At 42.7% G+C, this 27,515-nt stretch overlaps 1 protein-coding gene across 3 annotated transcripts in view; it reads left to right on the top strand.

Moving 5' to 3' along the window:
- Window positions 1-27,515, top strand: part of gnb1a (guanine nucleotide binding protein (G protein), beta polypeptide 1a) — a 255,500-nt gene that overhangs the window by 146,885 nt on the left and 81,100 nt on the right. For all 3 annotated transcript variants that reach the window (XM_084333888.1, XM_084333887.1, XM_084333886.1), the window contains exon 2: window positions 18,967-19,068. In XM_084333888.1, the coding sequence (XP_084190014.1) occupies window positions 19,012-19,068 (57 nt within the window). In that variant the 5' untranslated portion in view covers window positions 18,967-19,011. The remainder of the gene's footprint in view (window positions 1-18,966; window positions 19,069-27,515) is intronic.

The following is a 27,515-nucleotide window of genomic DNA, read 5'->3' on the forward strand; positions in this document are numbered from 1 at the left end:
TTTAGCTTTTAGTGCCAAATGATAAGAGTCTGAAGCGGAGTCTCAAAAGAGAATGTTGAATATTTTGTAGTAACTTTGATGCAGTAGCTTGTGTGTGTGTGTGTGTGGGGGACTGGGGGCGGCGCCGTTGTGCAGGACGCGACTGAATTTATCGGCTAATTGCGTTCATCAGAAAACCTTTTTCTAGGTTTTCTTCATATTGCCAGGGGTTGCTGCTGCTAGCCACCGTCTCCAATCACATAAGCCCAGCAGTTACAGAAAAATAACTGCTGTCCTCTCCGCATGTTGCTTATTAACAGCGGAACAGTGCAAAAATGCTTCCGCATTCGTCACCGCACGCCACTACGGTAATGCGCCTTAACTTTTCCTTCGCCCAGGTGCGTGCACCGGCGTGCTCGCCCAGGTGCGTGCACCGGCGTGCTCGTGAGGTGAGGTGCTCGCGAGGTGAGGTGCTCGCGCCGCGCTCGCGCGCGCATGCGCATGAGATCCCCGCTTGGTTCGACACATATTAAGTTAACACGCTTTGGTTCAATTTGGTTAATCACCATGTACACGTGATGGACGCAGCAGGCGATCACTCCTACTGTTATTCAGCTGCGCCGAGGTACATGATTGATTGATTGAGCACTACTGAGCTAACATGAAAGACTGTAGAGGTTGAGTACTTTAATATCTAAAGATGGTAAGGTAGAGTGTTGTGTTCACTCATAGTTAAATACAGTAGAGGTTGAGTACTTCATTATCTAAAGATGGTAAGGTAGAGTGTTGTGTTCACTCATAGTTAAAGACTGTAGAGGTTGAGTACTTTAATATCTAAAGATGGTAAGTTAAGAGTGTTGTGTTCACTCATAGTTAAATACAGTAGAGGTTGAGTACTTCATTATCTAAACATGGTAAGTTAGTTAGAGTGTTGTGTTCAGTCAGACAGTAGACAAGTAGAGGTTGAGTACTTTATTATCTAAACATGGTGAGTTAGAGTGTTGTGTTCATTCATAGTTAAAGACAGCCGAGGTTGAGTAGTTTCTTCTGATATTCCATAGTAAAGTACACGTTAACGTTACAATGTGTTGTGTTCACAACACTGTTTAGTCTGACGACGCGTCGCGAAGTACACGTTAACGTTACAATGTGTTGTGTTCACAACACTGTTTAGTCTGACGACGCGTCGCGATAATATACTATATTCCATAGTAAAGTACACGTTAACGTTACAATGTGTTGTGTTCACAACACTGTTTAGTCTGACGACGCGTCGCGAAGTACACGTTAACGTTACAATGTGTTGTGTTCACAATAGGGCTGACCTTCGAAGCTTTTTTTGGCAATCGAAGCTTCGGGGCCGAGCTTCGATTTTAATTCGAAGCTTCGGAAAAAAAATTAAAAAAAAATTAAAGAAAATATTTTTTTTTAATTTTTTTTTAATTTTTTTTTTATATCTTATGTTGTGGGACTTGTACAGCACTTTCGTAAACGTTGTTGTTTTTAAATGTGCTCTATAAATAAAGTGGGTTGGATTAATTAATTAAGTAGCCCCTTTCGTGACTGACGCATCCAACAAGGTTTCACTCGGCTGTGTGATTTAATTCAAGGTGGATCGCTGTTGTCGTTTGAACAACTTCAGATTTCATGGGAACTACCAATCCCCCAAATCAAGACTGTTTAAGATGAATGAAGTAAGATTTTGATTATTTGAAATATGGCCTGTGTAGACTAAACTATGCACAGAATTATGTCAGTCTACAAGGTCCGGATTCTACATGGTCCGGCAATGTAGACCTTGTAGACTCCACTACAGACCAATTATCAGTGAATGTTCATGCATTTTTAAGAAGGGCAACTTCCACAAAAAAACAAAGAACTCACCAAAACATCTCAGTAGCACCTTATCTAAATGTTATATTTCATATATGGAGATTCATATTTATTTATGTATTGCATGCATTTCTACATTTTATTTCCTATTTTGTTTATTCATCCCAGTATCTTTCTTTCTTATGTGTGGAATTCTACAAGGTGCGCGCACACACACACACACCTACACACACACCTACACACACACACACACACACACACACACACACACACACACACACACTTACATTTAGTCATTTAGCTGACGCTTTTATCCAAAGCGACTTACAAGTTCTGTACGACAAGACAGCAAGAAGGGTACAACTCTATCAGCTGAGTAACAATGTTCATCAAAGTGTTGCGTGTTACAGTGTAGGTTAGTTTATTAGGACAAGTGCATGACAGTAAGGTTAGTCACGGTTAGATTTTTTTTTTTTTTTTATCATTTCAGATAATGGTTGAAGAAGTGAGTCTTTAGTCGACGGCGAAAGATTGGACGGGATTCGGCTGTCCTAACTGGGATGGGTAGTTCACACACACACACACACACACACACACACACACACACACACACACACACACACACACACACACACACACACACACACACACACACAATCGAAGTAAAAAAAAAAAAATTGAAAAAAAAATTTTTTTAAAAGAAAATTTATATATATATATTTTTTTTTAAACTTCGATTTTTTTTTTTAATGTTCGAAGCTTGTGCCATCGAATCGAACGTTCGAAGCTTCGAAGCATTTAAGACAGCCCTAGTTCACAACACTGTTTAGTCTGACGACGTGTCGCGATAATATACTATATTCCATAGTAAAGTACACGTTAACGTTACAATGTTGCGTTGTGTTCACTCATAGTTAAAGACAGCCGAGGTTCGCTAACGTTACAATGTTGCGTTGTGTTCACTCATAGTTAAAGACAGCCGAGGTTCGCTAACGTTACAATGTTGCGTTGTGTTCACTCATAGTTAAAGACAGCCGAGGTTCCAAGTGATTCATTGCAATGTACGCGGAAATGCCATATGCATTTGTCTAAGCGGGGTGAAAAGAAAGGCGCATTACCGTAGTGGCGTGCGGTGACGAAAGCGGAAGCATTTTTGCACTGTTCCGCTGTTAATAAGCAACACGCGTCCTCCAGGGACGCTCGCCAAGTACACAGAGTATGAAAATCAAATGTGATCTGAATAGTGAGATCTTTTCTTTTTTTTTCTTTTTTTATTCTTTATTCTTTATTATTATTATTATTATTATTATTAAATTTGTTCTTGTTTAACTGTGGATTGTGTGTTTTTTGTATAATGGTATAAATTATTATTTGTGTAAATTAGGTTGTACGCCGACCATTAAGTAAATACTTGTTTAGTTTAGGAATAAGGGGCAGGTAACTATAAGATTTATTCTTCTTCCTGCTCCTTTTGTCCATGGAATGATAATTATGATTGTGTAATGAAGAAACTCTGATTGTATGATTCTATGTGGCAAATAAATACTCTGAATCTGAGCTCCTGGACCACAATGTTACGTCACTGCAGTGACGAGTGAACCACCTTGGACTAATAGGCCTAATCTGAGAGAGTGACCTAATTTGGGCCACAGTGTCTGTGATAGACTGACTACAGTAACAGCAGCACAGGGCAGAGTGTCTTGTGTGCCTCTATAGCAGCACCTCCTGCTGATAGACTGACTACAGGCGACAGTAGTCAGTCGCCTGTAGTAGACTACGGGTGACGGTGGCTCGGGAGGTAGAGCAGTCGTCTGGCAATCCGGAGGTTCCCGGTTCGATTCCCGCTCCTCCCGGGCAGTGTGTCGATCAGGGTTTCCGTTAGAAAAAATTGTTGCCGGCCTCAGTGTCCAGTAGATTTCAATCTACCGGTCAAATGAGAGAAATTCCGGTCAGAGTTTATTGAGCTTAAAAACAATTGATAGGCAAAAGAATGACAACAAAACAAAAGAATGACATCATCAAGACATGTAGATTTATAATATTTTTACTTAAAACTAGGCAACTTTTGCGTATAAAGTCATTATATTCCAAATAAAATAAGTCCCGAGAATCGTGCTGCTGCCGACTTTAAATCAAATAGGTGTCTGTGGGCAGTCGCCCGACATTAATAAACAACAGTCTGTTATAATCACATTTTTATGAGCTAATGAATTCCGTTATATTGGACATTTGTATTAATTATATCAAGCGAAGAACTGAGAAATTTGGCAGAGAGAGACGGCAACATTATCGTGGGTTTCCGTGACGACTCTCTCTCTCTCCACCTCCCAATGACTTATTTGCGAGAGTATGTCGATGCAGAGCAGCAGATTCAGCTGTTATTGGCTCTTTTCTGGGGACCGCACAGCAGCGCCCCCCACCCAACATTGAATTGAAAATGGCTGAATTGGAGTACTGCTGGAGTACTGCATTGTGCTGCTGCTGCTCCGGCTCTGCAGCTTCACAAAAGTTTGCACACCCAGCACTAAGCTCTCGCTGACAACGTCGTTGTCATTATTAGAAGCAACGATGAAACAAATGTAATGATTGTTTTGTTCATCGCATAGGCTATTTAATTTTAGCCTATTTTAATACAATTCAAATAATCAAATTGTGCTTAGACTCAGGGAATTATTTTCACCGGACATTAAGACCGGAGAGATTAAATATGTCGGAGTTCAACAGATTTTGCCGGTCAAATACCGGTAATTACCGGCTAACGGAAACGCTGGTGTCGATGTGTCCTTGAGCAAGACACTTAACCCCTAATTGCTCCCGATGAGCAGATTGGTACCTTGCATGGTTGCCGTCGGTGTGTGAATGCGAGTGAATGGGTAAAATGTGAGTAACCAATTGTAAAGCGCTTTGGATAAAAGCATGATATAAAATAGCAGCCATTTACTACAGCAGCACAGGGCAGGGTGTCTTGTGTGCCTCTATAGCAGCACCTCCTGCTGATAGACTGACTACAGTAGCACAGGGCAGGGAACAGGCTGCTCAAGCCAATAGTCAACGTTTTCTTCTATCTCCCTTTGTGTACTGTAACCGCACACACACACACACTTACACACACACACACACACCTACACACACACACACACACAAATGCTTATTGCACTGCTTTTAACACTTTGAATGCCATCCACAAGTTTTCTCGTTTTTACCCCCCGCGGGTTGAATGCCCACTCACGAGAATATTCGTTTTATTCGTTTTTTTTTTTTTATTATTATTAGCGATCTGAAATCATATTGCATCAAGCGAGTGTACCGTTGGAGATCCAGTCACCCCAGGCGCTCAGATGTGGAAAAAAGCGCCCCCTATCGTCTCCCAGATGGTAAATCACCCTTTTGTATTGGACTCAATGAAAATGAATGGGGGAAAAAAAAAACTGCACTCCACATTTTACTTCTCACTCATGTAACCGGGGTCTACCAGCTTCACTCTGGAGCCTCGGAGCCGCGGGGAATATGTGTTTTACTGTATACATGATGGATCAATCAAATTAGCGATTTTTTCGAATGGTGATCAGGAATTGGAATAATCCATTTGGATACCATCTGATCTCAGGTAAGGAATCTATGTTATCAGTATTAGGATAATCAGACCCGTTTTCACGGATATATAAGCTTTTATGTGATTATGGTGATAGGCTGTTTGACTCTGCTCGCGGTCAGGAAATAGGAGAATCGATTTTCAACTGGCGGCACGAGCGTGCATGCGTACACATATACTATCGATCATCTAGCGTTTATTTGAAAACGATTCATAAATAGGCCGAAAAATGACAACGTTCTAGAATATTCCAGTAAAAGGCGATTATCATAGAATGTGTTGTTTTTTCCGTGAAAACGAGTGATTTTCAAAATGCTAGAAAACGGAAATGAAGCGATAAAAAAACAACCTGCCATGACAATGTTGACTGGAAAATGAGTCTTTGATAAGCGAGGGGCAGATTAGACACACAGCCATAATTTAAAACATAGATTAGGCGATATTAACGTTAACATTGGAGTGGATGTGGGCATTCAAGGTACTAATAAGAAATTACACTTGGGCAGTCAAAGTGTTAATGGGCCTCTGAAATTGTGTTTAAATCAGGGGTTTCTTTGGCCAACACGTGTAATTGGACATGCATTAACACATTGACTGCCAGACCAGAGATTTCTCGGGTTAACTCGCCATGCGTTGAGTGCCAGACCTGAGATTTCTCTGGTTTTGGTCGTTTTTCCTTTTATTGAATTTTTTTATTCATATCTTCACGGACCTCGGTGTTACCATAGGAAATCATTCTGAAATCCCAAAAGCGCAATACCGGCCGCATCCTGCTAGGTGGCAGTATCGCCCACCCTTTGAAACCTTATTTCACACAGTGTGTTACATCTAAACCCCTCCGGGCGCATAATTTTGGTACAGGCAAGCCTAGCGGTTCACCCGATCACATTGGAATGCGTCCGTGCCCCTCGATGCATGTGTTGTGCCGATTTATGTCAGGGACACGATGGACACCAATACTGGAAATCGCGATCAGACAATTGGAATATTCTTTTTGGGATACCCCCGATCAAAGGTAAGGACTATCTGACGTCAATTCCACCTTGATCCTACAATGATTTCATATCGATCCAGCTGATCAGTGTGTGTGGTGTTCAAAACGAATGCCGTTGATGACGATCAGAGCATCAAAAAACATCTTAGATTTCTCGTGTTTCAAATCTAACCGTTGAGCGCCAAACACGAGTTTTTTTGTTTTTAGATCCTTTTTAATTTTTTTTTATTTTCCCATTCTAAACACTCGCGCGGACCTGCCTGTGTCTCCCTGGCACCGCTGCCTACGTTATAATTGCAATGACGATCAAATCCTGACAGGTGGCAGTATTTTTTTTTTTTTTTCTATTTTTCTCCCATCCCAATTTCGTATTGCCAATTCTCCCCTCCCCTGTCTTGAACGTTGCTAGACTATGCCCCCCACTGGTCGGTTGTAGTGAGGATAGAAGCCTTGCATCACGTGTCCCCTCCGGTACACGAGGAGGCAGCCTGTCGCATCTTTTCACCAGACAGCGCGGACTCTCAGTGGCGAGGAGTAATGCGTGGGAGGCTCACGCTGCCCCCGATACTTCCTGTCTCTGCTGTGCAGGCGTCACCCAACCGACCTGTAGGAGTCGCTGTCCACAACGTCCAATCCCCACCCATCGACTTCCACCCGCTGACTCTGCCAAACAACGGCCGGCCCAAGTCGAAGGCAATGCTGAGACTCGGATTCGATACCGGAGTCTCTTGCATTGGTGACGAGCACGATCTCCGCTACGCCACCCAGCCGCCTAGTATCGCCTACCTTTTGAACTGGGTCTCTCAGTTGTCTTTCAGTGCCTCGGGCTGCAGGAATCCCCTCCCCCTCAAAGTGTCGCTGATTTGCTCGCCTGAAACCTGTTGTTTTCCGTATTCTAGCCAGGCCCAATGCACACCGGTAATGGCGATCACGATGGAACTACTGGGATTATTCATTTTGGAGTACCTTCTGACAAAGGTATGGTCTATTGGTCTATTTTACAGAACCTAAAACATGCTTTTGTATTGATCATAGCGTCGTATTTTACCTAACCTAAAACATGCTTTTGGTAACTATCGCAGCTTCGTAAAATGACCCCCCCCCCCCCCCCCCCCCCCTTGAAGACACATTTATATGGTATATACCTTTTTGATTTGGAAATAATATAGGTTTCAGGCGAGCAACCCGAACGATTTGCACATATGGTCAATAACGCTGGCGCCAGTAAAGATGGGAAAACAGCGTGGCAGTCAATGAGTTAATGGGGTGGCCCCATTATTATAAGCCTACTAGGGGTGTGCAATATTAAAGCTTTGCAATACTATTTCTCATTGAGCTGTCTGTGAAATGTCATATGACCTTATGGAGTATGATATGACGACTATAAGCACACAGGTGTCACAGTTGTCAATAAGAGGCGATCACAAAAAAAGTCACTGAGCTTCTAGGCCCACATAGTTCAGTTTGTGATGTTTTTTTTTTGTTGACAAAGATATAATTTCTTCCTTCAAACAACTCATTGTTTTCATCTGAGAGGAATAAGGGGGGAGTAAGTAAATTAAGTATTTGTTGCCATGCCAATACTACAGTCAATGGCATAAGAGTGGTCACCGCATTATGTTACATAGTCAACAGAACAGGAGGAGTGATGCTATCTGTCCACAAGTGAACAGGACACCTGCCTGTGTGTCACTAAAACCCATTAAAAGATGATTTAATGGGGCGCCCCAGTGGCGAACCACATAACGCGCCGAGTCGCAGCACGGCCGACCCGGGTTCGATTCCCGGACCCGTCGTTATTTGCCGAATGTCTTCCCCCCACTCTGTCTCCCGTTCCTCCTCTCTCTCTCTACTGGACTGCCCAGTAGTAAAAAGCGATAAACGCTCAAAAATAAATCTTTAAAAATGAAAAAAAATATGATTTAATGTAACCTTGCACGGCAGTTGGCCTCGCAAGATCATGCCAGAATCCATCTAGTGAGGCTTGCAAGTTCTGCGCTTGTGCCCGAACCACAGTGGTTCAGATCAGCCAGCGTCCTTTGAGGAACTACTGGCAGCCACAGGCAAAGATACTCTGCCATGTATTTAATATATATTTTTAAAGGTTCCAGCCCTATTCCAAGCAGTTTCAAAGGACGACTTCATAGATGGTCTCTGTGTAACTCTGGCGGATCAGTTTAGATTTAATGCACCAAGGCCTAACAAAATTAATTGTTTGGTTCCTGTTGGTTGTCAGTCAGTTATGGGTAGGTAGGGAATTTATTTTATTACATTTTTTCCCACGGCGACTATGGATAGGGAATTTCTTTATTTAATTAAAATGTTCACGACAACATGGATGCATGTACTCTGCCAGCATGTTTAATATCCATAATACTAAATTAAAATACAAAGACACTGTACTACAAAAGTACAATGTACAAAGGTAGTAGTATTAAAAATGCCACCCCTAAATACTACTCACTAAATATAAAGAGCTGTGCAAATATTGTGAAATACTTGCTTTTTTTATATATTCTCATTATTGACATGGACTGCACTTTTTGACTAAGATTTAACCAAACTGTATTGTTAAAAAAATAAAAATGTATATATTTTTTATTATTATTATTTTCTTTACTCATAAAATTATTTGGGTCGCACCTAAATCGGCAGGGTCGGTCGGCAACCCGAACCAACTTATTTTTTTTGTTAGGCCCAACCTGGATTTAATTAACTGACTTGGTGTTTGAATTCATGCTAACTGATATTCAACAGACGGTGCTTTGAAAACTGTGTCATAGGCCAGTTCTAGTTGCAGCGAAATAGACAACAAATCTGTTTGACCATCTTTACACCGTACAGGCAGCATGCAGATTATGAGAAGCTCAGCAAATCATCAGTCACTGCATCTTTATCCAAAACTAAGTAGCAGAAGGCTTGGGCGGTATAATGAGACCCGCACAGGATTTTCAAAATAAGAGTATCGATATGAACTACACGCCAGGTGGCGGGCAGACCTCTCATTGTTAGTCGCCAAACCATAAATCTGCCCGCCATTGGCGGGTACTTATTTTGTTCCCTGCTCCTGACACATAAAAAAATGTTATGTTGCATGATCATGTATATTTATTTTGTATTATAATTTTTTTTTAATTTAATTATCAACATTATCTGGCAATCCTCAGTAAATACTATCAAACTCCTCTGGTGTCAGACCAGATATGAGACGCGTGCACACACACACACAGAAAAGGAGAATGGCTTAAATGATTTTAGAATACTTCAGCTAATGAAGTTAAATGTTTATTATCATCAACTATCCAGTTTGTTTTTATAGTGCAACGTTTTTTTTTTACTTTTCTACATTAATTGAACCAGTAGAGAGAGAGAGATGCCCCCCCGAGCCCCGCTCCCCCCCACCCTTTCCTTACTCAGCTCAGATGTTTTCTCTGTCTTGAGCAGGGTTAGCTAGGAACAGCTTTCTCAAGCTTCGCACCTTGGGCATGGAATGGGCTACAGGACCATTATCCACTTAGACACCCCGGTCTCTCTTGGTGAATTTAAATCTGTATTACATAACTTCCTACAAGAAGAATGTTGCTGCTTTCTGTAGTCTGTCCCAACTGCAAAATTACTGTATTACCCTGTATTATACACTTTTACTATCATGTAGACTATTCTGCTTTGTGTTTTTGTGTTTACATGTGATGTATTGTATATTGTATACATGCACATTTATTATGTTCTTGTGTGATGTATCGCACATTTTATTGCTGTGTGATGTATTGCAAATGTTATTGCTGTCATCTTGGCCAGGTCTCCCTTGCAAAGAAGATCTTGTATCTCAATGGGACTTCCTGGTTAAAAAAAAATAAAAAAAAAAATTTATTGCAGGCCTGGCGATTTTTAATTGCATCCTTTCAATTCGCGATTTCGATTAAAAATCTATTAATCGTTCAGCCCTACATCATGCCCAGTGTTGGTGAATCTATAAATCTCACAGGTGGTGAACTGGTGTTGGTGCTTATGTCAGTGCATAGGTTAAAAGCGTATTGATATCTGCATGCAAAGGGACAAAATATTGTCTTTATACAGTAAAGGACAGTTCATTGCTTTATGGTCGCTTGCACATGTAACTAGCAGGCCATTGTGTCGAGTACGATTATTTCTACTAGTACAACATTGCTTTGGCCCAGTAACGCTGTAGGGAGCAGACCAAAGCTATATTTGACAACAGATATCCTGTTCACACTACAAGACAGATCTCTGCAGCCAGAGCTTTCTCAGAAACCAGATGTGAAAAGCCCCATTTTCCATTTGTGTTTAAGACGGGTGGTTGTGCGCCTCCACTTCTCTCTCTGCCATTACCTTAAGAAGCCCCCAGCAAGGTGAGAAGGTGTAGGCCTGCTCTGCCAGGCCCTTAAGGCTGTGAAGGTTACCACACCTCTCTCTCTCCCCGTCACCAAAGGGGTTAATTAGCAGCTCCCCTCCCTGTTGTCCTCTGCTTGTTCTCTCATTAGTCTAATCTGCTCTGTCCTACACCTTCGCCTCCCTCGCCTGGATCCTCCTGTGCACCAGAACATCTCCCCAGCCTTCCTGCCTGCCCGCCTCCTACAGCCACCCCCATGTTATGGGGTGGAGCCTCTCTCTCTCTCTCTCTCTCTTGGGGGCAACAGTGGCTCAGGAGGTAGTGCAGGCGTCTGGTAATCCAGAGGTTCCCGGTTCGATTCCCGGGCAGCGTGTCGATAAGACAAGACACCCCTAATTGCTCCCGATGTGAAGGTTGGCACCTTGCATGGTTGCCTCCGCCATCGGTAGTAGGCTTGGGCGGTATGACGGTATTACGGTATACCAGGGTATTTAGAAATCCCGACGGTATTGAAAATCAATACCGTCAAAACCGTCAAAATCACAGATGCGCTTCAGTTTCTATTACAGTGAAATGGAGTTTTGAGTGTAGTGCACACATGCGCCAGCAGAGGGCGAGACCAGTCCTCACTAGTGGAGCGAGTGGGTCACAACGGTGTTCATGTTTTCCGGTAATGTTGCGACAGTGCTGTGAAAATACCGTAAAGCGTTTTGGTAACAAGAGTTAGTTTGTGTTGTTGTGCACTAGTGGAGCAAGCAAATAATCCGTCTCTTATTATATGTGAACTAAAGAGTACAAGGTTTACACAACAGCCCCCACCCTCTTTTTTATTGTATTTGTACCGTCCTGTACTATCCGCTGTCAGCTGTTTATCTCTCTGTGAGCTTGATTAACTAGCGTTAGCTCACGTTAACTAGCGTTAGCTCTGCGGCTAATCTTAGATTACCCTGAACTAAATTAATGACTAGGTTATAAAGCATTCGAGTAGTTTTCACTGCACATAGAAGTAGCCAAACAGCGGGAGCAGGGAGCGAAATTAACTTTTTGACTCACCGGCCAGTGGCGGGTAGATGGGAAGAATCTACCCGCCAAGCATATTTCTTACCTCCCAAATTTTTTTTGATTAAAAAAAAATATATATATATTTTATATAAAAAATTTCTTTTTAAATAAAATATATATTATATAATCATACTTGTAGTTGTATTATCTGCGAGACATCGCCACCACGCAATAAGTCAAAATGCTCGCTATCTGCAAACAGCTCCACTGTGTGTATACTTGAGTAGCCTCCAGCTCCAGCAAGGATTCTCCGGCAATGCAGCTAGACCCTATACTCTACATTCAGCATGCAGGATTCTCCGGCGCTGCAGCTGGACCCTATTGGTGTATAATGTTACGGTTCTTTGGTCAAATCACATTCATCAAGCCCTCAGCTAGAATACGCATTGAATCAATGTTATAAGACATTGATATCAGGAGCTATCTGTAGCTACTGCTAGCCCGCTAGATAACGTTGAGACAATTTAGTTTACTGGGATATATAGATCTAACGTGAGCTAGCTAACGAGGGAACGGAGGTATTATGCACTCGAGTCGACTATTGCTGGAGCATTTGTTGATATCAGCAGCTATCAGTAGCTAGCCAGCTAGATACCGTTAGACAATGCCTCGTCATGTATTAAACTAAAAGTGAATAGTTGACTGGGTCATTGTTTAAACGGTAACGGTAGCTCATGGAGGTCCGATCTAGACTAGAGCAGACTGCCTCTGTGTTGATACGAGCAGAAGCCAATAGTATCCCGCTGCAGGGCTGGGCGGATATGACTCGTTGCCACGTTTTTTTTTCAAAATAAGAGTATCATACGAACCTAATGTTGCTAACTGCCGGAGCCATCGATATTATGACTCTAGCTGCGATTGGGGCGGAAATGAGACCCGCACAGATTTTCAAAATAAGAGTATCGTTATGAACTACACATCTACACGCCACACGGCGGGCAGACCTCTCAGTGGCAAGCGCCAAAGGTAAAAACTGAGCGCCCCTGGTGGGTGGCGGGCTTAAATTTCGCCCCCCGAGCGGGAGCATTTCGGGAGCATATGACCAAAACCCAGGCAATTTCGAGCCCTTAAGGAATCAAATAGTCTGCCATGGCTAGGCTACATGCTAACGCTAACAGTGCGGGCTTCTGACTACCATTCTGAGAGCTAACGATGATTTGTTTACTTGGTAACACGGGTTGCCCCCCCCCCCCCGCTGATGAAAATTAAAGTCATATACCGTATACCGGGGTATTATGTCATCAAGTATGTATGACTGTGTGAAAAAAATTATACCGCCCAAGCCTAATCGGTAGTGTGAATGTGTGAGCGAATGGGTAAAATGTGAGGAACAAATTGTAAAGCGCGCTCTCTCTTGCTCTCCCCCAGAACACCATTGCTCCACCCCCACAAAGGACCCCCTGTGAATTCATGTTGAGTCAAGCAGTCAGTAATTTCTTCTCAAGAATTATGAAGCAGACCAGTCATTGTTTTTATTTCGATTATACGCTAATGCTCTTAACACATTGTCTGCCACGCAGTTTGCCCATCTTATACCACTCTCTGCCAGTGCTGTAACCCTATGGAGTCGCTCACCTTCTTTGCAGGGCTATAACTTTTTAAATATTATAGCTATATCGACATTACTATGGCCCATTCAACATCGGGTGTCTATCGTTCCGGATGTGGGAACATTATATTTTTCCATTCATACATTGTCGTGTAGTACCGTCGTGAATATACATGTTTTTAGGGTGTAGAGCAGTAATTCCTAGAACGCGAGTTATAGGCCCTGACGCATATTATACATAATCGATTGGCGTTTCGTTCCTATATACACGCTATATTAAAAAATTCAAATGCATATGATCGCTATACATTTATGCTCCATCATGCGTAAAGGAAAGGGAGGGGGGGTCGTTTATGATTCCTTGATAGTCAGTAATGACTTTCTTTAGTACGACATCATACGTTGATCAGATGGATTGCAATGAAATAAATGCACAATCGAGCTGGAATTAACGTTAGATTCCTCTTACCTGTGGCAGATGAATTCCAATTATATGATTTCGATCTGCTACATCCATTTTCCGTTTGTACGACGCAATAAACGCCGAAAGCATATTGATTCTTGCGTCTCGAAAGCGATCCAATGCACTCAAGGTGTTTGTCTGGATCCACGTAACAAGATAGCTCTGCCGGACAGGAGTTCTATTTGTATTAAAAACAATAGATTGTTTTTCATTTAAATGTCTGGAAGAGCTCAAAAATAAAAATGTCATGATATTTCCATTGCCTTTTTTTGTTTTTAAATGTTACGGATTGTGTTAAATGGGCATATAATATCATCTCATATCGATCGCAGGCACCTGAATCGAATCGAATCGTATCGTGGCAGACTTTGTGATATCGGAAAATATCGTATCGTTGTCCAAAGAATCGATATTGTATCGTATCGTGATGAAACTGGTGATTCCCACCCCTAGCGCCACATCCGATTTAGAGTGGAGTGCAACTCGCCCGAAATCCACCATGCGGCGGTATTGAGGTGTTGCAATATCAGACAGAGTCCAGCTGGCTCCCGGAGCCTTCCTGGATGAATTATGAATGCCAATAGCGAATAAAGGAAATAACGATCATAAAAACGAGTAATCTCGTTGTTGGCGTTATTAGATTGGCGGGCAATAACGAGTAAACTCGTTTTTGGTGCAGGATGTGTTAACAATCAAAATAAATGGCTTACAATTCAGGAGCATTGATATTTGGGCAATAAATAGGTGCTGTTTTCTAATAATCTTCTAAAAAAGATGTTGAAAGCCATTTATTTTTGTCCAGAGAAACATAGAGAAGCCTGTCTGAGAGGTAATGGCGCGTGGCTGTTCAGTGCCTTATAGGAAGAAAAAATGCCTATAAAACACGGGGTTGTGTGGAGTCGAATTTCACTTCCCTCTCCTTGTCACTGCTTTGTGCTCGAGATGTCGGAGCCGATATAGGACTCGCTGGAAAATGTGAAGTTTGCTTTCCCCCTCCTCCTCTTCCTCGTCCTACACCACCTCTCTAAAAATAGCCGGCAGAGAGAGAAGGCAGACAGGCTGCAGCGTAGAGGAGCTCTATCTGTGGGGCTGCCAGTGGTTTCAACACGCTCTCTCTGAATCACACCTCCCTCCCCTCACAAAGACATCACACTCACCATGCCCCGTTTTTGGCATATTTGGCATGTCATGTTCTCTGAATATGTTGATATTTAGAATTGCAATCTATATGTTTCTCTCCCATTTAGATTTGACATTGTTCTTCAGTCTTTCTAAATAAGGCATGCTAATACAGGCATGAAGCTAACAAGCCAGCTTGTGGCTAACTATGCCATTGGTACAAGCGGTTTGTTGATTAATTGAAAGGCCAGTACAGACACTTTACCCAGACTGTCTTTTGTAAAGAAAAACAGTGAGACTACAATTCAAAATCTCAAGCGGTTTCTTTTAAAGTTGGGTTTGACCTTCGCTTCAATGACCATCACATTTGAAAATTATTCATTGCTAACATGTCCTCTGTTGGTATCACCTGTGAGCCAAACTGTCTTGTATTCAGATCCACTATGTTGATAACCTGCCTACGCCGCTTGTGTTGAAAAGGTCACTGGCTGGCCAGGTGAAGTGGCTCTGACACCGGAGGGCTGTCATTACCAGAGCATTAGCTTGTGATATTACCATGAGACATTTTTATCAACAAGATTACAGGTTTAAGTCTCATTGCTTAGATACAGAACCGTTTAGCCGTGCTGACCAATCAGGTGGCGGGTAGCCTTGTGAGAAGCGTCAGGTGCTTGAAGGGTAAGATCTCCATTCACAAGGTCTTAGCCTCTCCCCGGGACAGAGCTATTGGAAACCCAGAGAAAAGAAGAGTGGTAAGGTTCTAGTGGTTTTTAAAAACATCAGAACAGAGGAGCCACAGCTATTGGAAACCCAGAGAGAAGAGGGAGGTAAGGTCTAGTGGTTCTACGAACCATCAGGTGACAGGGATTCTGTGTTTGTTGTTGCAGATTTGGAATAGTTGAGTTTTGTGAAATTGTATTGTTGGAATTGGTCCTTGAAATTGGTTAGAAGTGGTGAGAGGAAACTGTGAATGTACATCCCTGTGATGTAGCTCATCGGATGTGGTCGCTGGAATTCTCTAGCTTGCTTTTAACCCATAGAAAGGCCTGAGACTGGACCCTTGTAATAGACAGCCATTTTGTAAACCAATATCAGCTGGCTCGTGATGATGAGTTCCTCATTTGTACCGGCACCTAGGCGGTCTGAATATTACACTTGATGGATGTAGTGTTCAACGGTGGTTGCATCACTGGCAAGCAGTCTCCCATCAGAGGCAAATACTCTTCTAACCCAGGAAGCTGGCAAGTCAAAGCTTCCTCCAACACCACATTATCGTGGCATTTCTTTTATTTGTTTGTTTGTTTTGTTTTTGTATTTCGGAGTGAAAGTGTCAGTGCTAAGCGCGTCGACCAGAGGATTGGGGTCAGCGGGATAGCCACTGCTTTTAGGATCATCAGCAGGTTTAGACTTAACCGGATTTGGCTGGAGGCGCTGAATCAACTGTGTCCCAGGATTACAGGGATGACATTGGTGGAGGAGAGTTTAGAGCCCGGCGCTCGCAGGCCAGAGCGCTGAGAACTTATCCCATGCCTGTCTGTCACCTGAGCAGCCTTGGCTCCAGTCGCAGCACATAACTCCTCTCTGTCCCCAGAGCCGTGCTCCAGGCCACTCTTCATCCTGCCTGCCAGAGGAGGGGTACATTTGGTTTTCTGCCGGGGTTGTCGAGGAACAGCCCTCAGAACACGTGTGTTCGCCAGATGTTTGCCTAAGGGTTTGCTGCTGGTTTTTCTTTGGGAGGGGGAGATAAAACAAAATTCTACATCATTTTCAAAATTGTAAGCCTAAACTAGCTGCAGACTGTTGCTATGTAACTGTTTCATGGCTGGCAAGGACATTTCTCTGGTTCTCTTGAAGGTGTTGGGGTTCTGCGGTTATTTGGGAGGTTGTCTGCTCCTCACAGATTCTATCCGAAGGATACCGGGCCGCGTGTTGCTTATTAACAGCGGAACAGTGCAAAAATGCTTCCGCTTTCGTCACCGCACGCCACTACGGTAATGCGCCTTTCTTTTCACCCCGCTTAGACAAATGCATATGGCATTTCCGCGTACATTGCAACGAATCACTTGGAACCTCGGCTGTCTAACTATGAGTGAACACAACGCAACATTGTAACGTTGGCGAACCTCGGCTGTCTTTAACTATGAATGAACACAACGCAACATTGTAACGTTAACGTGTACTTTACTATGGAATATAGTATATTATCGCGACGCGTCGTCAGACTAAACAGTGTTGTGAACACAACACATTGTAACGTTAACGTGTACTTCGCGACGCGTCGTCAGACTAAACAGTGTTGTGAACACAACACATTGTAACGTTAACGTGTACTTTACTATGGAATATCAGAAGAAACTACTCAACCTCGGCTGTCTTTAACTATGAATGAACACAACACTCTAACTCACCATGTTTAGATAATAAAGTACTCAACCTCTACTTGTCTACTGTCTGACTAAACACAACACTCTAACTAACTTACCATGTTTAGATAATGAAGTACTCAACCTCTACTGTATTTAACTATGAGTGAACACAACACTCTTAACTTACCATCTTTAGATATTAAAGTACTCAACCTCTACAGTCTTTAACTATGAGTGAACACAACACTCTAACTTACCATCTTTAGATAATGAAGTACTCAACCTCTACTGTATTTAACTATGAGTGAACACAACACTCTAACTTACCATCTTTAGATATTAAAGTACTCAACCTCTACAGTCTTTCATGTTAGCTCAGTAGTGCTCAATCAATCAATCAATCAATCAATCATGTACCTCGGCGCAGCTGAATAACAGTAGGAGTGATCGCCTGCTGCGTCCATCACGTGTACATGGTGATTAACCAAATTGAACCAAAGCGTGTTAATATGTGTCGAACCAAGCGGGGATCTCATGCGCGCACGAGCACCTCACCTCGCGAGCACGCCGGTGCACGCACCTGGGCGAAGGAAAAGGAAAGGCGCATTACCGTAGTGGCGTGCAGTGACGAATGCGGAAGCATTTTTGCACTGTTCCGCTGTTAATAAGCAACACGCTACCGGACCATCCTGAGATGGAGTTTATTGCACTTTGCATCCATACATGACCGTTGGCCAAGATCTTGCATGGAATATGTAGGACCAGGATTCATAAAACTTACAATCATATATCTTTATTTTCCCCACATTTGTTGTTGCATACATATATTAACATTAGTTTGCTTGGGTCTGTTGGTCACATCTACATGTAGCCCTGATATAGATGAGCAGCATGAGACCAGTGTGTTTTAATTCTCTCTTGTGTCTCTCCAGATGAGCAGCATGGAGACCAGTGTTAAGTCTATCTCATCTTGTGTCCAAATGAGCAGCATGAGACCAGCGTGTTAAGTCTCTCTCGTCTTGTGTCTCTCCAAATGAGCAGCATGAGACCAGTGTGTTAAGTCTCTCTCGTCTTGTGTCTCTCCAGATGAGCAGCATGAGACCAGTGTGTTAAGTCTCTCTCGTCTTGTGTCTCTCCAGATGAGCAGCATGAGACCAGTGTGTTAAGTCTCTCTCGTCTTGTGTCTCTCCAGATGAGCAGCATGAGACCAGTGTGTTAAGTCTCTCTCGTCTTGTGTCTCTCCAGATGAGCAGCATGAGACCAGTGTAAAGGCGCTTCTCTCTTAAAATTCAATCTATTATTATTATTTTATTATTAAGTCTCTCTCGTCTTGTGTCTCCAGATGAGCAGCATGAGACCAGCGTGTTAAGTCTCTCTCGTCTTGTGTCTCTCCAAATGAGCAGCATGAGACCAGTGTGTTAAGTCTCTCTCGTCTTGTGTCTCTCCAGATGAGCAGCATGAGACCAGTGTGTTAAGTCTCTCTCGTCTTGTGTCTCTCCAGATGAGCAGCATGAGACCAGTGTGTTAAGTCTCTCTCGTCTTGTGTCTCTCCAAATGAGCAGCATGAGACCAGTGTGTTAAGTCTCTCTCGTCTTGTGTCTCCAGATGAGCAGCATGAGACCAGTGTGTTAAGTCTCTCTTGTCTTGTGTCTCCCCAGATCAGCAAGAGTCCAGGCGGCGGAGCGAAGCACCATTAGAGGAAAATGAGCGAACTGGACCAGCTACGCCAGGAGGCCGAGCAGCTCAAGAACCAGATCAGAGTAAGTTCACCAAAACTGGTAATTTTTTTTGAATTTTTTTGGTATGTGTTTACGGAAACATTCACACTCCTGATTTAGCTCAGATGGCAAGGGGCAATATATCTGACTTAAGCATTCTATGTGGGAGCTTGGGCTAGACAGTACAGGTAGTGTGTAAGATCTTAAAGGGGCATTTCACAAAATAATAATAGTGCACATAATCCCATACACATTCAATGACTAAACAGTTTTGCACACATTCATTTAGTTTGACAGAATTTGAGAGTAATTTTGTATTATATATGGCCACCAGTGATGTAATCTGGGACACTGAAACCTTGTGTTGTGTTAATTACAGCACCATGGAATTATGAAAAAATTGCAGTATATCTTGTCTTATTGGGACTGCTATTTAATTTAAAGGTCAACCTCCACGTTGTATTTTTGTTCAATAAACAATGTGGACTAGGCCAACAGTGACTTTCATGAAGAATTGGGAAAAAAAAGTATTGAAATTGACCCAGTTTTAGCGTTTTTATCAAAACATTTTGTCTGCCCAACACAATCACCACGCACGTGCATATTTTAATCAATGGTTCATAACGTGCGCGTGTAATGTCGTCACAACAGGTATTGGTCACCAGCAGGGGAGGAAATTAGGCCACTTTACTCGCCAATTGCGAGTATTTTTTACGTTTGGCGAGTAATTCATGAAGAGCACTCGCCAGTCTGGCGAGTACTAGTAATTACAAAACAAAACAAAAAAATTATTCTGCAATCTGCTGATTCGCTCACTGACACAAACCGAACTCTGACTCCCCCCTTGATTCCTCCCATTTGCGCCACATAATAATCAGACCATAACCAATGAACATCATCGTTGTACAGATGCGCTCTAAGCTCCTCCAATGAACACTCGTTTTCTAGAAGATGCCGCCCATCTAGGGGAAGTGGACAGACCACTGCGCGCAGACCTACAAACTCCTGCCACCGGCAGCCGGCTTGACAACGTAGACAAACTTACAAAAACACATGAGTGGATGAAAATAATTGCATGTAGAGTCGTCGCTTTCGGATATCGGTGCGGTCTGACATGGGGGCGAACAACAGCACGCAACGCGTCTCCTTCGAGTCGGATGAGAATGACAAGTCAACCAGCATTAGCCGGCTAGCTACCTAGCATGTAACAAGCTACCATAACGCGCGTTCAACATAGTGGACGACTATACTGAGCGGCTTTGCTTAAATGCAGCCGAGTGACATTTTATTATTACCGGGTTTCCCAGCATATCACCACTCGCCCATATGCCCTTCACAACGGTGATGTTGTCATATTTGGCATTCAGAACACACCTGCTGAACCCCTAGCGTTGTCGATTCGGTTCCAATGTATTGTCATCTTACAGCACAAGTACAGTACAACCAGAATACATTTGGCATACAACCAGAGTGCAAATGTAACAAGTCAAGTTCAAGTTGTTTTATTTAGCTATTACATTACAGTGAAATGCTTGGTTCTTTCACTGCCCAACCCAGTATTGATTGATTGATTGATTGATTGAAAACTTTATTAACAGATTGCAGAATGGGTACAATACAGTACAGCTCAATGGGTACAATACAGTACAGCTCAATACACACAATTGTTAAGGGGATGCAGACCAGAGAAGGACTTTAGTCTTGTTTACATCAGGGTCCCCCATTTCAGTCCTGTTTGCTTAATGCCTTGTCCACTTCCTCCACACTCCAATATGTTGTGATGAATTGAAAATGGGGGACCCTGATGTAAACAAGACGAAAGTCTTTCTCTGGTCTGCATCCCCTTAACAATTGTATGTATTGAACTGTACTGTACCCATTCTGCAATCTGTTAATAAACTTTTCAATCAATCAATCCCTTCAACCCTGCTCCTGTCAAACCTGCTCTTTCCATTCCCTCCATCATGTCCCCCCTTTCTGATGAATATTTCCTGCACTTAAGAGTCAGACACACATTCCTAGTAGTTGAGCTGTGATGAATGAAAACTTTATTTAACAGATTGCAGAATGGGTACAGTACAGTACGGCTCAATACATGCAATTGTTAAGGGGATGCAGACCAGAGAAAGACTTTGGTCTTGTTTACATCAGGGTCCCCCATTTTCAATTCATTTTCAATTCATCATTCAGTATAACCTAGACCAGCCCAACCCAGCATCTTTCACTGCCCAGTTCAGCCCAACCCAGTCCAGAATAGTTCCCTCTTTCATGTTAATATGTGATTTAATGATGTAATATTTTGAAGAGTAGAGACAGTGTGATTAATTTACTATGATTGAAAATCAATTTAGACGAAGACGTACAAAGAAGTAATTATCACAATTAGCGATTTTTTTTGTCTGGTAAAAAATCTATTTGGCTGGTAAAAAAAATCAGATACCCGCCAGTTGGCTGGTAAGCCAAAAAGTTAGTTTCCTCCCCTGGTCACCAGGGGGCTCTGTGACCCTACTCCTGTGCTCTGGGAGTCACAGGCAGTAGCAAGGAGGCAGAGCATTATTTCCGGCGTTGGGTGCATGATGCGCATGCGCTGTGATCACACCAGGCAGCCAACGCCGGAAATAATGCCGTTTTGAGCAGTTTATAAAAAATATTTAAAATGTTTATTAGCAACGCAGAGCTTTCAAACCATCCCGTATCTCTGTCCGAAACCCTCGTGCAACTGTGAGTACATTTGAAATGTCTCTGTGATACTTGTATAACGAACGGTTCGGCCAGAACCAGTCCTTCATGGTAAATCTAGGTTGGTTTCCTATTAAGGAGCAAGTGACTGTGGATTCACTCGGTGCATCAGTCACGAAAGGGGCTATGATGAGCTTGGCAAGCCAGAGTAAAACACAGTTTTCATTCAATCAATCAATAACAACATTAACCAGACTCTCGTTGTGTCTATTATGCTAACGCTAACGTTACCTCATTGTGTCTATTCTACAAGCTTTAACGTTACCTAGCCTCTCGTGTCTATCTGCTAACGTTAGCATTAGGCTAACTAACGTTACGTCCCTAACCCCAACAACAAGCGTAACTAATCAGCGATCTTTTTGTCAGACTAAACTCTCCGCTCAGTGGCAAATTGTGTTGATGTCGGTTTTGTTTCATCAATAAATGAGGCAGAATACACAGTGACTGTATCCTTTTTTATTGCACTTGTTTCTTGCTGCAAACATACATAAGACATCCTACGCGAGACATTAAAGATGGCGGCGTTCTGTTTTCGTTCAGACTCCCCAAACAGTGACGCGTCTCTCTTCTGACCAATCAGTGGTCTGCAGTTTTTCACGTGACATTTCTGGAGCTCTCATGCTGATCACCAGCAGCCCCGCCTCCCCACACGGAGACAAACTGAGTACTTTATTTTAGTGGAAAAGCAATATTAGATTCGGCTCATTAATATGCACCTGTGTCCTGTTGTGACGTCGGCGTTTGATAAGCTTTTTTGATTCGCGCGTGCATGTTATTCGTGCATGGACCTTTTTAACTCTTTCAGAGTGGCATTTCCGGTGTCAAATGGAAATAAATAAATAATGAAATTATATACCAATGATGTAAACTACCCATAATTGATCAGTAGGGTTTAACCTGGAGGTTGGCCTTTAATTGAGCTGTAATTAACACAACACAGGATTCAATGTCTCCGATAACATCACTGGTGGCCATATTCAAACTATTCAAATGAACTCTTCAATAACTGTCAAACTAAATGAATGTGTGTAAAACGGTTTAGAGTTTTTGGATGTGTGTGAGACTATGCAAAATAAATCTGCATTGTTTTTTGGTGAAGGGCCCCATTAACAGGTTCAGCACCAGAGGTCGCTATGGGCGTTGGGCCGTTGTGTGCCAGCGCTCTGTTCATTGGGGATAAGTTCTGGTGTTTGCAGTGCTAAACTTATATTAAATATTATAGCTATGGATCTAATAACAACGTTGATTGTCAAGTGAGTTTCTTCCGGTCAACATGCAAAAAACTGATACTTTTTTCATCCATACATTTCCGTTTTATACCATGGTGAATATGAGTATAGTTTTAGAGTGATCCTGTGTAATCCCAGGGAACTCCGGCAAACAGCGCTTTACTGCATTTCCTTATAAATCGTGCCATTTCTTGCCTGATTATTGAATCAATCTGAAATCAACGCTAGATTATCGGTATTATGTTTTTTTGTATCCACTTTTTCTCCTTTTCAGTTTTTCTCTCATCCCAATTTAGTCTTGCCAATTCCCCCCTCCCCTGTCTTGATTGTTGCTCGTATGTGCCCCCCACTGGTCGGTCGTAGGGAGGGTTGAAGAATATCGCATGTCCCCTCCGATACATGCAGAGTCAGCCAGCCACTTCTTTTCACCTGCCAGCGCGGACTCTCATTGGCGAGGTGTAACGTGTGGGAGGTTCACACTACCCTCGACATCTCCTGTCCTTGCTGTGCAGGCGCCCTGACCGACCTGTAGGAGTCGCTGTTTACAATGACCAGATTACCACCCATCGACTCCCCTCCCGCTGACTCTGCCAATTGAGTCAGTATGACGGCCGGCCCAAGCCGGAGGCAACGCTGACAGCCGGATTCGATACCGGTGTCCCACGCGTTGGTGACGAGCGCTTAGACTGCTGCGCCACCCAGCCGCCTCTATCGGTATTATGTTTCATCATGCATGCACGAAAGGGTGGGGGGGGGGGTTGTTTGTACGCCACCAACGGCATACATTACACAGTACATTACAGACACGCTGCGATCGCTGGGGGAAAAATCATCGGATCAGCGCAAGATTGATAATATAGTCCTTACCTCGTCTATGATGTACTGCAAAAATAATATTCCAATTATCTGATCGCCATTCCAAATATTGATCGCGGTCGTGTGTCCAACGTTATCCACAAACACATGAACCGAGTGAACTCGAGTGTCCCCAATCCATGTGTTATAAACGTTACTCATCATGCCAGAGAAGGAAAACCTGGACCGGACTTCTTAGATCGATGCACAGCCCAAGCTAGAGGCTTTACAATGATGTGCAATACCGGCCACAAGGCGTTAGGCGGCGGTATTGGCCATTTGCGATCTCAGAGCCATTCCCAATGATGATATCAGGCTGGATGGATGGATTATGAATGGATATAGCGAATAAAAGAAATAACGATTAAAACCAGACTTTTCTCGAGTTTGGCACTCAAGCGATGGCGAGTTAACCCGACTTATCCCGGGTCTGGCGCTGAATGTGTTAATGACTCGGGTGGGCCTGTGTGTGTTGTCCGCATGATACCAAGGCTCCTGATGGCTCTGGAAATCTTTATGCACCCTCTTTGATATGACCCATTTACCCACGGACACCAGGGGGCAGTGTACCTGACGCATAGTCTGAAAGCCAACTTTGAATGAATGAATGATCATTACATTTATATAGGGCTTTTCTAGACACTCAAAGCGCTCCCCACAACGTAGGGTGGATATTGCCTCCTTCACCACCACTGGTAGCACCCAACCTTGGGCTATGCAGGCTCAATGGCTGCCATACACTGGCACCTGGCACACATCACACTACACAATGGCTGAACGGCTCTGTAGACGGGGATTGATATCAGCTAATTAGGGGGGAAGGGATGATTAGGTGGCCTTGATGACAGAGACCTGATTTTTGGAATTTTGCTAGGAACGCCGGGGAAGAGGTAGAGCTGCCGCGTTATTGATTTTTTCCTTACTGCACAAATTAGCGAAGACATTCAAATCGCTGCAGTAACCTGCATAAACTAAAAATATATATAATAATTAGGGATGCACCGAATGGGAAATTCTTGGCCGATACCGAAAATAGGAAACAGTTGGCCGAAAACCGAGGCCAGCTACCTGATTATGGCAAAAGACATGATTATGGCAAAACTTAACTTAAATAATATTAATAATCACTATTATGGGCCCATAAAACATTTATTCAGCACTTTTGAATGCATACATTAATTCCAGACTGACTGCTGAAAGATTGTACAATTTAAACATTTTCTCTTTGCATACAACAAAATGTGCATTAAAGTCAAGTGCATTTTCTTTTCTCTGTAGGATAACTACAACAAAGTGCATTCAGAACAAAGCCAAGGTGCTTTAAAACTGCATAAAGATCTGCATAAAGACACACACACGAGAGGGATAATAGCTTATAGCAGACTTAATGATGTTACTGTAGTGGCTACTGTCATAATTCATGGAATTATGGAAGGACTGTTGTATTTACTACATCTCCCGTGACTCTTAGCGGGGGATGACGTAGCTTACGAGAGACGAGTGAAAGAGGACCGGAAGCGTTGTTAGCTAGCTTAACGCTAACGTTAGTTTAAAAGGTTTTAACCGCGATGGGCATATAGTAATGGCGAGGATATAAAGCATGTTAAAGACGCATTTATTGGATGCGTTGCTCGCGGAGTTTACATAGAAACAGCGCGACTCCCAAGAGGAGTTAGTTATCACAGGCTGCAGAACGCAGGAAGAGCTGCCAAGCTGCTCACGTTATACCCTGCGCAAAGTCTGTAGCCGCGTTTTGATTACGTCATCACAACAACACTTTAGGTTACGAACGTTACGTAACCCTGTTCTTTGACATTCTGTGATATATTTTCGGTGCTAAAACCCTTTTAGCACAGAAAAATGCCTTTTTAACCATTTCCGGCCGATGATTTTCGGTGGCCGAATATTCGGTGCATCCCTAATAATAATAATTAATGTTAAAATAATTGGTTCCTAAATAAACTTTTCAAATGCATTTATTTCTGTAGTAGTCTATTCTTTATAGCCTCTAGTCTAACGTTAAATGTCTATCTTTATTCCAGTGTTGTCATTAAGAGGATGACTTTGCAGCAGGAATATTGGTTGAAAACAGCTGGTTGTTCTTGAAACTGCTGGTCGCGGTAACCAAACGCTTGGTTAAATAACCAACTAGGAATTAATTGACTGTCCTATCTAGAGATGTTCCGATACCATTTTTTCCTTCCCGATCCGATTCCAATACCTACGCTTTGGGTGTCGGTCGATACTGATACTGATTCGATACCAGTGCACACATTAAAAAAATAATTACAAATACATATTATATAAAATTATACATATTTTTTTTACAGCTACTGTTTTATATATACTGTTTTTTAGTAATAACTATAAAGTAATGGTATTTATTCAACAACAGGTGATTGTATAGATTAGTATTAGTATCATTAATTGACAACTATCTCAATGAGTTCACCCACAGAATGGTTGTTGGGGCATTGATTCCGCACGGACGTTATACGTTGTTGCACTCCAGAAGGCTCCGGTAACTTCAGTTTGTAGCAGAGGCGCTGTTGTGATTTTTAATGCACAATAAATATTCAACATTCTCTGTTGAGACTCCGCCTCAGACTCTTATCATTTGGCACTAAAAGCTAAACATTGTCACCGATATGGTTGTCCGCAACATGTCATTAATTGTGTGCGAGAGGTCGATCAGTTAGCCACATTAGCGTGAGCTAGGTTAGCATTAGCTAACGTTAGATGGAAATACAAACAATGTAACGTTACTGATAAAGTGATTTACCTTGGAATACTCCTGTGCCAACTTGCTGTACTTTGCTTGCAGGTCTGCAGCCATTATTGCTGGATTATGAATAGCCCCAACTTTAGCCAAGGTAACGTTAAAGCTAAAACTAGCTTTCGGTTAGCGCTTCAGCTAATGCTAAATAACACCAGCACACATCAGAGCTCCCCGTCAACACCCCTCTCTCGGGACGATGGCATTCTTAAATTTTAAGAAAGTATCTGCTGTTAAAATGACAAACAGCATTGACACTTTAATTCACGGTCGATTAAAAACACGTTTGTTTTATAATGCTCACTCAGCAGACCGCAGTGTTGTTGATAAATTACGTCATATGGTATCGGAGGCTAGACTTTTGGCATACTCGCCGATACCAGCATTTTAGGCAGTATCGGCGGCATTTCCGATACTGGTATCGGAACAACTCTAGTCCTATCTATCTGCATAACAGATAATAACGTCATGGAATCGTTTGTTCAACCCGGTGGCCAGCGAATTAACACCAGCTAGTGATGGATCCGGTTATTACATGGGGTTCACTCAAGAGTTAGGGGGCTTTCTCACTAGCCATTCGGGGTCGAATCAGCTCCGCTCTGTCCTCAAGTCAAGTCAAGAGTTTTATTTGTCACGGCATACAAGTATACAATGAAATGCGGGTGGTCTTGCCCGCAACGATGTGCAATACAGTGGTACAACATATAATAGAATCCAATAAAAACAACATTGTGCAATAACAGGTAACAGGTAACATGGTGTGACATCTCGGTATCTGTACATAGTTATTTACAGAGCATATAGGACATGCTAGGTAGCTTTGGTAGTGCAATACACTGTTACTGTTGCTATACTCATTTAAAGTGGCCTTTCCTTTTGGCAATAAGTGT

This window comes from Notolepis coatsorum, assembly GCF_963971535.1.
Source record: "Notolepis coatsorum genome assembly, chromosome: 17".
Lineage (NCBI taxonomy): Eukaryota > Metazoa > Chordata > Actinopteri > Aulopiformes > Paralepididae > Notolepis > Notolepis coatsorum.